This window comes from Antrostomus carolinensis, unplaced genomic scaffold (assembly GCF_000700745.2).
Source record: "Antrostomus carolinensis isolate BGI_N321 unplaced genomic scaffold, ASM70074v2 scaffold14006, whole genome shotgun sequence".
NCBI lineage: Eukaryota > Metazoa > Chordata > Aves > Caprimulgiformes > Caprimulgidae > Antrostomus > Antrostomus carolinensis.
Window position 1 is genome coordinate 11,417 of NW_010321285.1, and position 13,881 is coordinate 25,297.

At 42.6% G+C, this 13,881-nt stretch overlaps 1 protein-coding gene across 1 annotated transcript in view; it reads right to left on the reverse strand.

Annotated features, from left to right (window-relative positions):
- Positions 1-13,881, reverse strand: part of TMEM131 (transmembrane protein 131) — a gene marked incomplete at its 5' end in the record, with an annotated part of 49,152 nt that overhangs the window by 626 nt on the left and 34,645 nt on the right. The window contains 10 exon segments of the mRNA XM_010169880.2: positions 1-150; positions 3,560-3,723; positions 5,155-5,252; positions 6,378-6,474; positions 6,591-6,712; positions 7,044-7,218; positions 7,946-8,104; positions 8,252-8,376; positions 10,393-10,520; positions 11,757-11,932. The exon segment at positions 1-150 is cut by the window's left edge and continues 626 nt beyond it. Coding sequence (XP_010168182.2) covers positions 1-150; positions 3,560-3,723; positions 5,155-5,252; positions 6,378-6,474; positions 6,591-6,712; positions 7,044-7,218; positions 7,946-8,104; positions 8,252-8,376; positions 10,393-10,520; positions 11,757-11,932 — 1,394 coding nt within the window.

The window sequence follows — 13,881 nt, forward strand, 5'->3', positions numbered from 1 at the left end:
AGCGGAGGAGTTTTCACTACCCATGAGATCAATGCCTGACAACGCGTTTGTTGGAGTGGTGAAGGGAAGGCCACTGTTGAGGTTACTTGACCAAATGGAACTGCTGAAAGGAGTGGTGGACCACAGGCCACTCGGGTTGCCAAGGATCGACTGCAGTAAAGACAGAGCCAGGTAAGTAGCAGCTCAGTAACCTCTATTTTCACCTTCTTTACAGCCCCCCCAAGAGGAAAGTATCTAAGAAGCAGCAGGCCTGCTGTAGAACCCCTTCCATCTTCACTGCAACGTGGAGTTTTGAACTCCCTTTACTAGAGCTCACCCAGAGGAACCACGCTAAGGGTCCCCAGACATGCCTGGTAACTGAATGGGCTGCAGAGTGCAATTACATTAGAGGCTTTTAAGCTGTTTTCATTTGAGCTTATGTATCCCCACACCCATTACTCATTTAAGCACAACCAGTATTCAAGCTCTAACACAAGGGCCAAAAAGCACAAGCTTAATTAAACTCGATAGAATGAAGTAGATAAACATGGTTCACGTCTCAAGAAACCAACAAAATTCAAGCTGTCGTGGAAGGTAGCAGCAAAGTCTGTTCCTTGATCCTTTTTGGTTGTTTGCAATCTCCTTGTATTCAGACAGATCTGTTGTAAATTGTACATTTTGGAGGAGCCTACCTGTGTTCAGCCCCACTGTACCTCTCTCTCTTCCCAGTGTATACTTTTTTGCCCATCCAGAATTTCTCCAGATAAAGGGGGAGGGGATTGGAGAACTGGCCCTTTGTCATGGAGTTCCAGTAAGTGTGTCTGGAAGTCTCTGACAAATGGTCGTAGTGCAGAGGCAGGTGCGCTGCAGCGCTTGTCACAGATGCATTTGGGATGCATAGGAGAGGCACAGCAAGCCTGGAGAACACACGGGGCAATGAACAAGGCCCAGGTTTTGTCAACTGTTTTATTAAAGCCCAAACAGGAGCAAGCAACAAGCAGAGGAATCTAACCCGTGATACGGGGGAAAGCGATACCCGGAAGCAGCCAGAAATGGAGACGAGAAAGGTTAGCTGAACTTTCATGCTAATATTAGCACAGAACCTGCTACGTGTAGGCTTAACGCGCTACGTACCTCAGCGCCAACGCATTTAATGTACACATGCTGTAAATTCAATTTGCAAATATACAGTACACTTGATACAGCCAAAAGGCCGTGGACTTGCTGAGTATGTGCTGGAAGGTACACACAGCCTTATGTTCGGATTTACTGGGTGGAGATAGGACATCCCTTCCCAAGACCTCAGCCCTCAGATAACGCACACTAAAGGTTAACTGGTGTCAGTGTACTCTGCCCTTGAAGGCTAAAATAAAAATCCCTTCAGAAAAGTACACAAGGTAAACTCTGAAACTGTCTTCATTTCGGGTTTTTCTTTTCTCCCCTGGAATGAAGATGTGTGTGCAACTGCAACTGGCTGGACACTAACACATTACCAGAGGGTTCTCAAAGAACTTGATACTGAGGGTTGGACAGGAGTTTTGAGCATACTCAGGGGTTAACCAGGCACGAGTTGTTAGGACTCTCCAATGTCACTGAGAAGTTGAGCCAAACTAGGGTCCCAGTTTATTACTGTTACATAACTAAATGGTTCTATTTAAGCTATACAAGCATTAGACTACTTCAGCTTACAGCAGGAACCACTCATTCTGCTGCTCAGACACCAACCCTAACAGACTGACAGTCCACTCTATTTCCTGCCACGGGCAAGAGCCAGGAGCTCTTCCTATGTGTCCCAAAAGCATCTGGGAGAGCCTGATAGAAAGGCAATTGCTGATAAAGTAGAAGCAACCAGGAAAGGAGTGGCAGAGAAGAGGACCTTGGATTAGACTGCTACTCCCCTTCAGGGCTGGTGGAGGGAGGTACAAAGTAGCTGTCAGACAGAACTACACGCAGGCAAACGGAGGAAAGAGGAGCAAGGGACTGTGGTTAGAAAGAAAGTTGGGAAGAAGCACCAGCAATGCAGCAAGGCCTGAGGGGAGGTGGGACCCAGAAGTCAAATGCTATTTAGTACAGAAGCAAAGAGTTATGCAGAAAATGGGAAAGCAAGAGGAATAAGGAAGAACTCCCCAGAAACCTTTCTAGAAAAGAGAAAGTAAAACAGAAGCCACTATGTAAGTGCTGTCTGCAGGCATGGCTTTGGCTCTTGTGCCAGGAAGGAGAAAAGGACAGGGCCCTGGCCAGGTACCTGCTCTCATTAGAAGAGCAAGGAGGTTCAGTGGCAGGAACAGCCACGTTCCCCTGTTCTGGCTCACTACAAGCACTTGATAAAAAAAAAATCACTATCATTAAAAAGGCTTTGAACATTTCAGTCTGTTTGCTGCTGCTTGTTTATTAAGTGATATTATTTCTCCTTGAATAAGCTCCTAAAATGCTTTCTCCCCCTTCTCCCCAAAAACCTGAAGTATTTAAAGGGAGAGACTGACCATTCTTCTAGACCATTTGTCTGGCTTCCACCTCAGTGCTTACCCGAAGCACAGTTACAGGCATTTTTCAGAAGCAGCCAGGAAATAGGTTAAGGAGCTAGAGAGATTGTTCTGGTTGTCCTCAATCCCTCCTCCTATCAGATGCTGAGAAATCTGCCCTCCATGTGACCAAAAAGCAAAAAATCTCTCCTCTTAGTGAGGTTACGGCTCCAGTGGCAACCGCATGACAAGGGCGGGATCAGTGAGCGCGTGTCTATAAGGAGCTGTGTGACCTTCTTCGGCTTCCCCTGCCCCTCGCCTTCCCCCACTCCATCTGACCTGCTACCAGGTGAAGTAAACACTGCCTCTTACTCACTACCAAAACATTTCCAGAAGACAAGATGAAGAATGATTTCAGCTGGCATTGAAGACAGCTGTTGCAGTCTAAGTTTTATTCTGCCAGACGGAGAGGCACAAGGATGAGCGAGCAGGTGCTACAATCTGTGTAAAAGTTGTTTTTTCTTCTTTAGTTATACTCAAGATCACCATCAAAATTAGTCAGTTTAAAGGCTTCACCTGACACCCAGTTCTTTAGTGTTTTTTCTAAGCTGAAAGGAATACATTTGATTTCTTTTAGATAAGGTTTTTTTTGACCTTTTGTTAATTTACAAATAGGTGCAACACTGGGTTCAGGAAGCAGAATCAAAGTCTGAAGGTTACCATATTGGCTACTTTGCAACTGTCCATCAAACTGGAAGTGACAGAAGCAGTGTCCAGCTTTGGCACAGGAGCAGAATGGTTCTTTCCACAATCCTGAAGCATGTGGGAATGGAACACACTTTTCTAAGTGCTGCAAGATGCTCTCGTGAGAAATACATTTATGTGATACAATTTACATGGATTCATCATCCGCAAGTGAGCGGACTAATCACTCTTTGTCCAACAGCCATGTCAACTTAACTACACAGGATGATGAATACATATAGCTTCCCTTTTCCTTTACTCTTCAGTTGATTTTTTTTCATCCAAATTTAAAAATCCTCTAAATGAAATTAGATGGCAGGTACACAACAGGTCGGTAACAATAATAAAATGATATATTTGGACTGAATACTTACTGCAGTTGTATGAGTTGGGGAACTTGAGCTTGTTGGCCAGGAGGGTACAGAATCTGTAGCTGAAGGATCCCAGATGGATGATGGAACATTACTGAATTCACTCCAGTTTCTCTGAACATCCTGCCCATAAGCAGATCGAGCTAAACCAAATTTGCTAAAAACCTCTAAAAATAAAATGAAATAAAACTGAGTACATTACTCTTCCTCTTTTTGCAAGAACCACAGCAGACTAATAGTCTTCACAGCTATTTCCCGTATTTTTCTAGCAGGTCCTACTGCAGTGCAAGAACTGAGATTAGAAAATGTCACACAGTAATACAGATCTCATCCATCTCACGTGCCCTACATCAGACAGTGGCTAAAGGTAGAATCATGGTTCTAGTGGGGAAAACAGCTACATGCTTACTGCGAATATAATTCAGTATCAGCAGCCCATGGGGCTGTTTGGTTCCTGGCATCATTTACCTGAAAGCAAACAGTCAGGGAGCCAGGCAGAAGCACAGCAATGCCAACAGCCCTGGCAGTTCCTCCTAACGAGTTAACTGCAGGTGGAGTAAGTGACCTGGCTGAAGGAGACTCTTGTAACTGCAGCACTGGTTTGCCTTGCAGTGCTCCCTTTCCCAGGTAATTCCTGGCACGGGAGGCAGCACTGGCTGTGCCCCAGCCCAGACCCCATCTCTGCTGTGAGAAGGAGAGGGCAGCACCAGTGCTTGGGCACACAGAACTGGTCCCAGGCATCTTGCTGCCGTCCCTCAGAGTCTGGTGCCAAGTGTTGCCAATGAAGATGAAAGAACTGCAGAGCAGCAGCAGCAGCAGCTCCTATTGATTGCAGTCCCCCAACATTCTTCAGCAGACACAATTCTTTCAGTAGACACCATTTTTTCAGTAAACATACGATCCATTTTGGAAATGCTACATACAAAGTTCGCTTTGCTTATAATATTTTGCAGACACCTTAAAAATACCACGCATCCCCAAGCACAGCACACAAATCTGCAGTAAGTACTACAGTAAGTATGCAGACATCCATGCCCTACAGTATAGCCTGCCTGCATCAGGGCCCATCTCAACAGTCACTTAGGGAAAGTTCACCTAAATACACAGGAATTAGTGGCTGGGTTTAGTGTGCATCGGTTCATCATGCAGCTATACAAATGCTAGAGGAAAACACAAGAGGAAAGCAACACGAGGGATGGGCCGTTGCCCCGTTTCTAGAGCAATGGTTTTATGCAGGCGTGAAGCGCTCAGGAAACCACAGGCCCAGTGGCACACTTTTGAGACCTACTGTAAAGCTTCAGGGGAGGGATGGAGGGGAGGAAGACTAAGGAAAAAACAAATATAAAGAAGCTTTACTGAAACTGAGAAACTTCAAACCCAAGTCTTTCCAGCCCAACAAACACTCAAAGAGTTTCCACTAACTCTCTCTGGGCTGAAACACTGAATACACCACCGAATTTTTAACACGCTTTCCTACGGAGTCATCCTTTTTGGGGGCAGGGCCGGGGAGAGTGGCTGTACTTAGACCAGTGGAAGGGAGACACACCATTTCTTTACCAATATTTGAATATGGAAAGTATTTGAAAACAAAAACTCACCTCCAGTCAAGTTAAAAGAATGTCCAAATGCAGAGAATGAGTTGAGAGGCGTGAAGTCGGGACTGCTGGGATTGCTGATAGGACTCCACAAACCCGAACTAAGCATTACAGAGTAATAGAAAAGCAACATAGAGCTCGTTAACAAAGTCCTACCAACAATACTGACTTACTAATCTATATACAAATACATACACACAAATGTATGTGTATGTGCACATATGTATATACATATGCATATATAATAATGTATATATTTAATGACCAGGAGTAAGGAAATTAGCTTATTTTTGTTTTAACAAAAGTTTTCAATGAAATACCGTTTTCCCTGTGTATACATCCACTTTGGAGCAGCACACTGCTCTAGACAGAAGGCTCTTTAGTCTGCAGACTGAGCTCCAACACAAACTTGGAGCAGTGTTTTTGCTCAGTTTTTCAGAACACGTATAGGGTCCAAGCCATAGCTCAGGTTTTATTTGACAAGCAGACGAAATTTAGAACCACTCAGAAAGGGTACAAGTGCTCACGCTCTAAATTGTAGGCAAGCTTCTTGAAAATACACGTGAGTTAACTGGAACCAGTGATAAACACTGACAAAACCAAACCAAAACCCCACCCACAAACTTTGCTGAGAAAAGCAATTCCTTTGCATATTGAAACTTGAATTCAAGTCCCTTTCCTATTCCAGAAAGGTTACCAGACACTCACTGCTTTTTACAACTGAGACAGACATGTGCTGCCAAAACGTGTCAGGAAAGACACCGTGCCTTGGGGAACACCAATGAGTACAGCTGTATTCCGCTCCTCCTCATAATGCAAAGCCTGGCAATAGTTCTGGTCTTGGTGTTAAAACTGGGAGTGAAAGACACTGCTGTACAGCAAGATATTCTGCCTGGAAACTGTTTCAAGTGACCTTGGTTCACACTCTCAACACTGAAAGAGCCAAGCTGATTTCTCATTGTTTGGATGCCCAGGGAACACAAGATTGTTGAGTTACTGAGAATGAGGGGGAGAAAGTCGCTATCACATCCAGAACATCATTCTCTCTGCTTCTGAATCACTTGCAAGTACTAAATTCTTTTGCAAGGTGAGAGATGCTGTGCGCAGACTTTAAAAAACAGATTAAAAAAATATAATTCTGTAACTACCTTCAAAATGCCATTAACAGTTTACAATGTTCTTTTCTAGGGACCTGCCTAGGTATTTGCCCAGAGAATGTAAGTTACCTGTCAGAGCCATCACTGTCAACAACTGTGTGGGAAATGCTGGTATTGCTGGAAACATCTGTCTTGCTTGGAGATACCTTTGGTAAACCACTGCCACCTGCAAGAATATATAGATAAAATGAGTAAAATAATAAAAAAACCTACCAACAGCAAAATAACAGAATATTCAGGAAATATACAGAAATATTTAGAACTCCAAACTGGTTCTAGTACCTGGGCTCTTGTCATAACCTGCAGCTACAGCAGCAAACGTGGGGTTACCATTCCTGCCTGGAAGAGATGCTGCCTTTGCCAGCTTATGTTTGGTACCATTAGGCTGCTTGCTTTTCGTTTCACTTAGAGGATGGGGAAGAAAAAAAAAAAAGTAAGGTTTTGGACTTCATCAGTTTGATAAAAATAGCAGTAATTTAAGCTAGCATTCATGAAAATGTTAACAGCTCAACAGTTCATGTAATTGCACATTTTTCCAATCTAACAAGCCTGGTAAGAAACCCCAGAAAAATATAAATAGCATGGTAAAATATGCGCAGTAATATCTGTAAAAAAGCAGTTTCCACGGGAAGAGGAAACGGGTGTGAGAACAGGGAGAGGCACTGTATGAAGCACATGGGTTCCACAAGCATTTGGTGCTTGGGAAATCAGTAGGAGGTGCAGATTTAGACTCACTTGCTGCAGCTGCTGTTCACGATGCTGCTGTAAGTGCCTCCTCGCGGCCCAAAAGCTAATGATGTGGGAGGAGGAGGAGGAGATGGAGAGGCAGGTGTCGGTGAGGGCTGTCGCTGTTTCAGGAAAGCATCTGCATTCAGGGTTTGTAGAGAGAGTTTATAAAGGTTGTCCGTAGCTATAAAGAGAAAGATGAAACACTTTCCTGTAGTATTTACTTTAAAACGGAGGCTTGTCAAGCTTCTGCCGTCCTTTCTGGACAAAGGCTGTTCCCAGTGACTGAAGAAGTAGCTCCTTCTCTATATTCACCTGTCATTATTCAGGTTTACTACCTATTTTCAGAGAGACTGTATAAAAGCACCAGGACAAACTGATTTGTAGAGCAGAAAGAACCCTTCGAAGTGAGCGCTGTGGGGAGGGATGACTAAGTTTGTGTGCAACCAAGAGGAAGGTGGTTTGGTTCCCACACAAGGGACTTAACGCAACCAAAAAGCTTATAGTAGTGCCCCACGCTAATCGCGGCATTAAGGTGCTTTCAGTGTTCCCTCTGAAGGACAAATCACGTAATGAGTTTCAACTCTGGCTGCAGCAGACTTGACCAAGCAAAACTCCACCTGCTGTAGAAAATACATTTTGTTTTTGAGCGGTAATTCTCATTTCCTCCATTTCCCCAGCAGCTTCTGAATCCCGTTCATCACTGAAGAACTGCAGAATGGCCCATGTTCTGCCCACTTGGTTTTGAAACCTCCCAAATTGTACCAATATGAGGCCTACAGCAGAAAATGGGAGCACAACTGTGCAGTGAAAAATAAAAAAAAAGATAGGAAGATCTACAAACAGACCAAGCCTACCTACAGATCTTCATTGCAGAAGACTAATTCTGTCATCCTCTAGCGATTACTTACAGCTGCCAGCTTTGTGAAGAGGCACAGAGTCCCACTCTGGTGGTGGAGAATCTTTTTCCCCTTCTGAGCTGCTGGTGTTTCCAAGCTCCTGTCCAGAACCACTGGGGAGAAATTTTGCTAATACTGATGGCCTGCTCTCCATTAACTTGCTGTTCGGACCTATTAAAACAAAAGAAAAACAAGTCTGTGGATAGTAAACCAAACAGCTTTCTTCTCACACCAGACTTAAGAATTAAGCACTCAAGAGGGGTTACAAACAACCAAATAAAAATCCCGAGGTATTTATAAAAAATAGCCTCACACTACCTCTTGTTTTGGGGAGGTTTCTTGATTTAGAGCCATTTGTCAAAAGGTGCTGTGTTGATATCTTGGATGGAAAGGTTTTGCGCTGCTTGTTTTCCAGCGGGGGAGTATAAGACAATTCCAAGGAACTAAATGAAAACAGAGATCCATTTATTTTTAAGCTCTCTGAAACAGTGAAGAGGAGATTTTATTTTATATATATATAAATAAATGAATATGCCGTATGGTCTTATAAAAGACTGGTCTCCTGTGGTGTTCTTTCGTCAAACGTTTGCTCATCTTCAAAGCAATTAATAAGCAGAGGTTTTGTATTTCTCCTATATGCAACTCCACCCTTCCTAGCCCTGCCTCATTGTCTGCCCACGCTGCTCCATGCATTTATTAGGGCTAACTCACTTTCCAGGAGAAGCTTTCATCCTGGAGCTCCAGGATTACAAACGCTGCTTGATTACTGTGCTGGTTTTGGCTGGGATAGAGTAATATTTCTTCACAGTAGCTGGTGTGGGGCTGTGTTTTGGATTTGTGCTGAAAACTGTGTTGATAATGCAGAGATGTTTCTGTTACAGTTGAGCAGTGCTTACAGAGTCAAGGCCTTTTCTGCTTCTCACCCCATCCCACCAGTGCATGGGCTGGGGGTGCTCAAGGAGTGGGGAGGGGAAACAGCAGGGACAGCTGACCCCAACTAACCAAAGGGATGTTCCATTCCATGTGACATCATACTCAGCATATAAAGGTGGGGGAAGAAGAAGGAAGGGGGGGACATTCAGAGTGATGGTGTTTGTCTTCCCAAGTCACCGTTATGTGTGATGGAACCCTGATCTCCTGGAGATGGCTGAACACCTGCCTGCCCTTGGGAACTGATGAATGAATTCCGTGTTTTGTTTTGCTTGCACAAACAGCTTTTGCTTCACCTATTAAACTGTCTTTATCTCATCCCACACGTTTTCTCACTTTTACCCCTCCAACGCTCTCCCCCATCCCACCAGAGGGGAGTCAGTGAGTGGCTGGGTGGTGCTTAGTTGCCAGCTGGGGTTAAACCAAGACAATTGCACAGAGGCAACAAGAGATGGCAACTGCTGTTTTTCTACTCTGCCCCAACACACTCTTGTTAGATTGCATGTTCCTGATATGCTATTGCCCTGAATGTACAGGCTCATCTTTTAGTCAACAATGTAAAACTATTCTAACCCACCACCAAATTCATTTGGCTATATATTGATCTTTTTCTTCAGCTATTTGATTATATCTCTCAAACTTTTCAGGGAAGAACTATTTTACCCATTTCTTGCAGAAGAACCAGGTCTCATTGTGGGCTTTGAATATTGTCACATGTAAAGAACTTGTGATTTATATGATAAAGGAAAGTAGATCATGGTAAGAATAAGTAAGATAAGGAGGAGAGTTTGACAGGCAATATTTTCAGAAATATTATGAAAAAAATGAATTTATACTAACTACGAATCCCAGTTAGTCTAGTATTAATGACAGCAACAGGGAAAACACAAGCCAATATACCACGCCTCAGTTTGGTAAAGTTTAGCTTTGTGGCACTTGGATACTGATCTGACTTCAGAATTTCATACCACTATTTCAGAATGAACTAGATCTAGTAAGACTAAGGTTCTTCATTTTTCTCCTTTCTGTCATCTGCAATCAACCACCTGTGAGTAAGGGAAGGGGACTGGCAGCAGCAGCAGCAGCCGCCTCCTTTAATAGCACATCCAGGACACTGGTCTTACTCTACAATACAAAAAAGGAAATTGCACAGCAGTAATTTCACCCAGGGCAACTAAAGGCACTCACGTTAGTGCTGGCTTATTGTGCTGCCACTAGAAGCTCCTGTGGAAACATTAACTCTGTTCTGTGTACGTGACATCTGTTACAAAAAGCTTAACTTTCCTTAGCCTGATTTTCTTTTCTGGATTCAGATCTCATTTATGCACTGAATCCCCATTAATTAATTTATTATTTTCAAGCTTCAGATAAACCCTGATATCAGGAAGTAAGAGGAAGCTGCTTAAAGGTATCTGCTGTTGGCATTAGCCAGGCTGGCAGCCACAACTGTCAGATACACAGATTTTCATGAATCCATCTTCCCTTCAAGCACAACGTCTTCTCTACTAAAAAGCTTTTGTTATGCTTACCTGGGTTTCACATCTACAGGGATTTCTTTCTTGATACTTGTTAGCAGTTTTTTAGTTTTCTGTTTTACTTGGACTATTTCATTTTCAGGTTTTTCTGGTATAACCTTTCCCTTTTGTTTTTCAGGTTCCTATAAAAGACATTATAATAACATGTTAATATTCATGAAAAGTAAAAGTCCCTTTTGCATCACAACATACATGGATAAATAGGGCTGAGGAAAGAATGCTATGTGAAAACATGAGCATTTTTGCAGCACAGAAAGTATCTTTTTACTACTTAGTGAATAGACCTATAAAATGTGGTATCTATTTTTTTCCTATTTGGATAAGTAGGAATTGAAATATATAGCAAATGAATGTGTTTCAAGCAGATGTGATGTTTGCAAATACACAGCTCCTCAGGCCACAGCCTCCGAGTCTACTTGAAAAGGTGCGAGCTCTGTACTGAGACCGTTACTGCACCTATTGCACACATTCCAGGCTGTCTAAAAGACTCTTCAACAAAGCAAAGAATATAAGCAAATTCAGCATTCATTTTTTTTTTTAACCACACTTCTAAGACTTTCTGAATACAAGTATACTGTCAAATAGCCAACCTGAAAAAAAATCGAAGGTGATTTTCAAATGCAATCTTATTAAACTGTAACTTTTAAAATATATTACATGGATTTTTTTTTGCTTCACGCCACCCCTCCAGCTAGAATCCCTACCTTTTCCAAAGTTCAAATTTAACACATGTCAAAATTTAGGCTTGGTTTTCTTCTCTGTGTGATTACCTTTGCTTTGTTTGGTTCCCTAGCACATGTTTTAGGACAAAATATTTAAGACAATCTGAGCACTACACAAATTGTTAGAGCTTTACTTTATACCTTTAAGTATTTAAGCCAAATGAGTAAAATAAAAGTAGGGAAATTGTCAAAGGTAATGAAGTGAACTACCTGCTGACAAGTTACCACCAGTGAACTAGCCCTCTGTAACTGATGAAATGCATACACCTTAATTATCGAGTAAAATGAGTGTCCATACTTTGGTGTTTTACTCTGCAAACAGAATAGGCCAGGAGCGTGCAGAGAGACCGCTGCAATGCTGCTGACAACTGGTGGCTTATTCAAGCCACAGTCATTCAGGCTCTTTCAGTCCTGAGACTACAGGATTCAAGCATGTCCACACTCACAGAGGCGCAAGTTTTATAGAGGAAGTGAAGGCAAGGATTGGGAAAGATGTTTTTTAATTAACATTCTTCCTTTGTTACGCATTATTAGTATATGAAAGCTGGGGACGGAGGGAAAAGCCTGTATTCCTGCTCTAGCAGGTGACCCACCAGCTACACAGGAGCCTCCTTTGATGGGCAGTGCCGTACGTACCTCTTTGAGAAGTGGTTCTGTGTCTGGGTTGGAGGTTTCAGTTGTGGTTGAAGAACTATCATCGTCTGCCAAGGAATCCTTCAGTTCATCCTCCTGTTGCTTTCCTTTCCCTCTTCTATCCTTTTCTTCCCGCTTCTTCTGTGGCTTAGCCTTGCGCTGAAGTGTTTTCCCTTTCCCTAGGGAGATAAGGATGCTTCAGATTCTCAGCAGCAGTACTCTGCGATGGGCGAGTTCACTACATTTTAGAGGCTAACCCACATGATTAAGCCTCTGAAGTTCATCGTCTGTTGTGATACAACAACCACTGACAGCCACTTCATGCCAAATGTGAGCAGGAGCATCAAACCTGAAGAACCCTGACCTCCACTGTCCCATTTATGCTCATGAGCCCTACCTCCACTGCCCCTCTGTAGACAGTGGGCACCTGGCTACCTATAATTCTTCCCTGCTCTGACCCTGGCATTCCTTTTAAACACCTTAGAATCCAATTTAACAGTGTCACCAGGTAAGACTAAATTTAAATATGAACTTCAGAAGCTCGTACAAGCTTTATCATCTGAACAAATAAAGAACAGAAATTATTAACATGCTTGTCAGTTAAAAAAAAAAACCCAAAACAAAACAAAACCAACTCGCAGAAAGACTAAAGTGGATGAGAAAAATCACTAATAGTATTTGTCTAGCAAAGATATAAAAAACCAAACCCACAAACCCTGGAATCTCACACTCAAGTACACTTTCTCCCCTTGACATATTTTATTCTTTGGGCATGTACTGTTCTAAGAAGTACGACTAAGCTGAATGTAAAATAGCTTGGCCTGACATGTTGAAGTGTTACTGCGTCTCAAAGTAGGGAAAACAATCATAGAATCACAGAATGATAGAATGGTTTGGGTTGGAAGGGACCTTAAAGATCATCCAGCTCCAACCCCTCTGCCATCAGCAGGGACACCTTCCACTAGACCAGGTTGCTCAAAGCCTCATCCAGCCTGGCCTTGAACACTTACAGGGAGGGGGCATCCACAGCTTCTCTGGGCAACCTGTTCCAGTGTCTGACCACCCTCACAGTGAAAAACTTCTTCCTATTATCTAATCTAAACCTGCCCTCTTTCAGCTTTTAACAATGTGTTAAATACTCTAGGGGATGTTTAATAAATATCTCAATATATTGCAAAATACAACATTCATATTATATTTTGCAATACAGAATCTGTTTAAATATTCAGTATGCCACATGCCAAAGTACAAATGATGCAAAGCCTCTGTGACAGGAGGTGAAAATCTGAATTTATCTGAATGAATTTGTAATCAGGACACCCATTACAAAATGGGAAAGTAATGCCAAGAAATGGAGGCTTTGAGCAACCTGGTCTAGTGGAAGGTGTCCCTGCTGATGGCAGGGGGGGTGGAACTAGATGATCTTTAAGGTCCCTTCCAATCCAAACCATTCTATGATTCTATGATTAGGAACTAAGTATTTTATCATAGTTTAAACAGCTTTTGAAATAGATAGACAAATCAACAGAAGCACCCATCTCAAGAAAATGCATTTAAATATAGTTGAAAAAATGTAATTAAAGGTCTAATCAACACTTAGGAGCAGCTATTTACTAAGACAAGTTCCCAATACATAAACTTCTAGAAATTACTATAGGTACAAAAATGTTAACATAGGTACACCAGATTATTTGGATCAGGACCATGCTTTTGAAACCAAACTCAGTGGTCCCCACGTGCTGTATAGCAGCTGCGTCGCACAGCAGGATTGGAGTGCAAGAGCTGGTTTCTTTTTGGGTTGAACTACACACGGAAAATGCCCTCCAGAGCGCTCCCCAGCCTTTCAGGCACTCAGTCCACCATAAATCCACTCCGATACGCCCCATGAGGACGTTACATCCTCACTACCAGCCATTTTGCTTTCCAGAGCTCTTATACTGTAATACTGGCTAAAACAGATGCTGCCTATGAAACCTACCTACAGTTGTGTCATTTGCTGGAGTACGATTTAGCCTTTATGAAACAAATAAACTGACAAACTGGTCGTAATTCTCTTAAGATTAATTCCCCCAACCACATCCCCTTGTGAAAACTAAAAACCCAATAAAGCCCAGAAACAAAGGAGCGT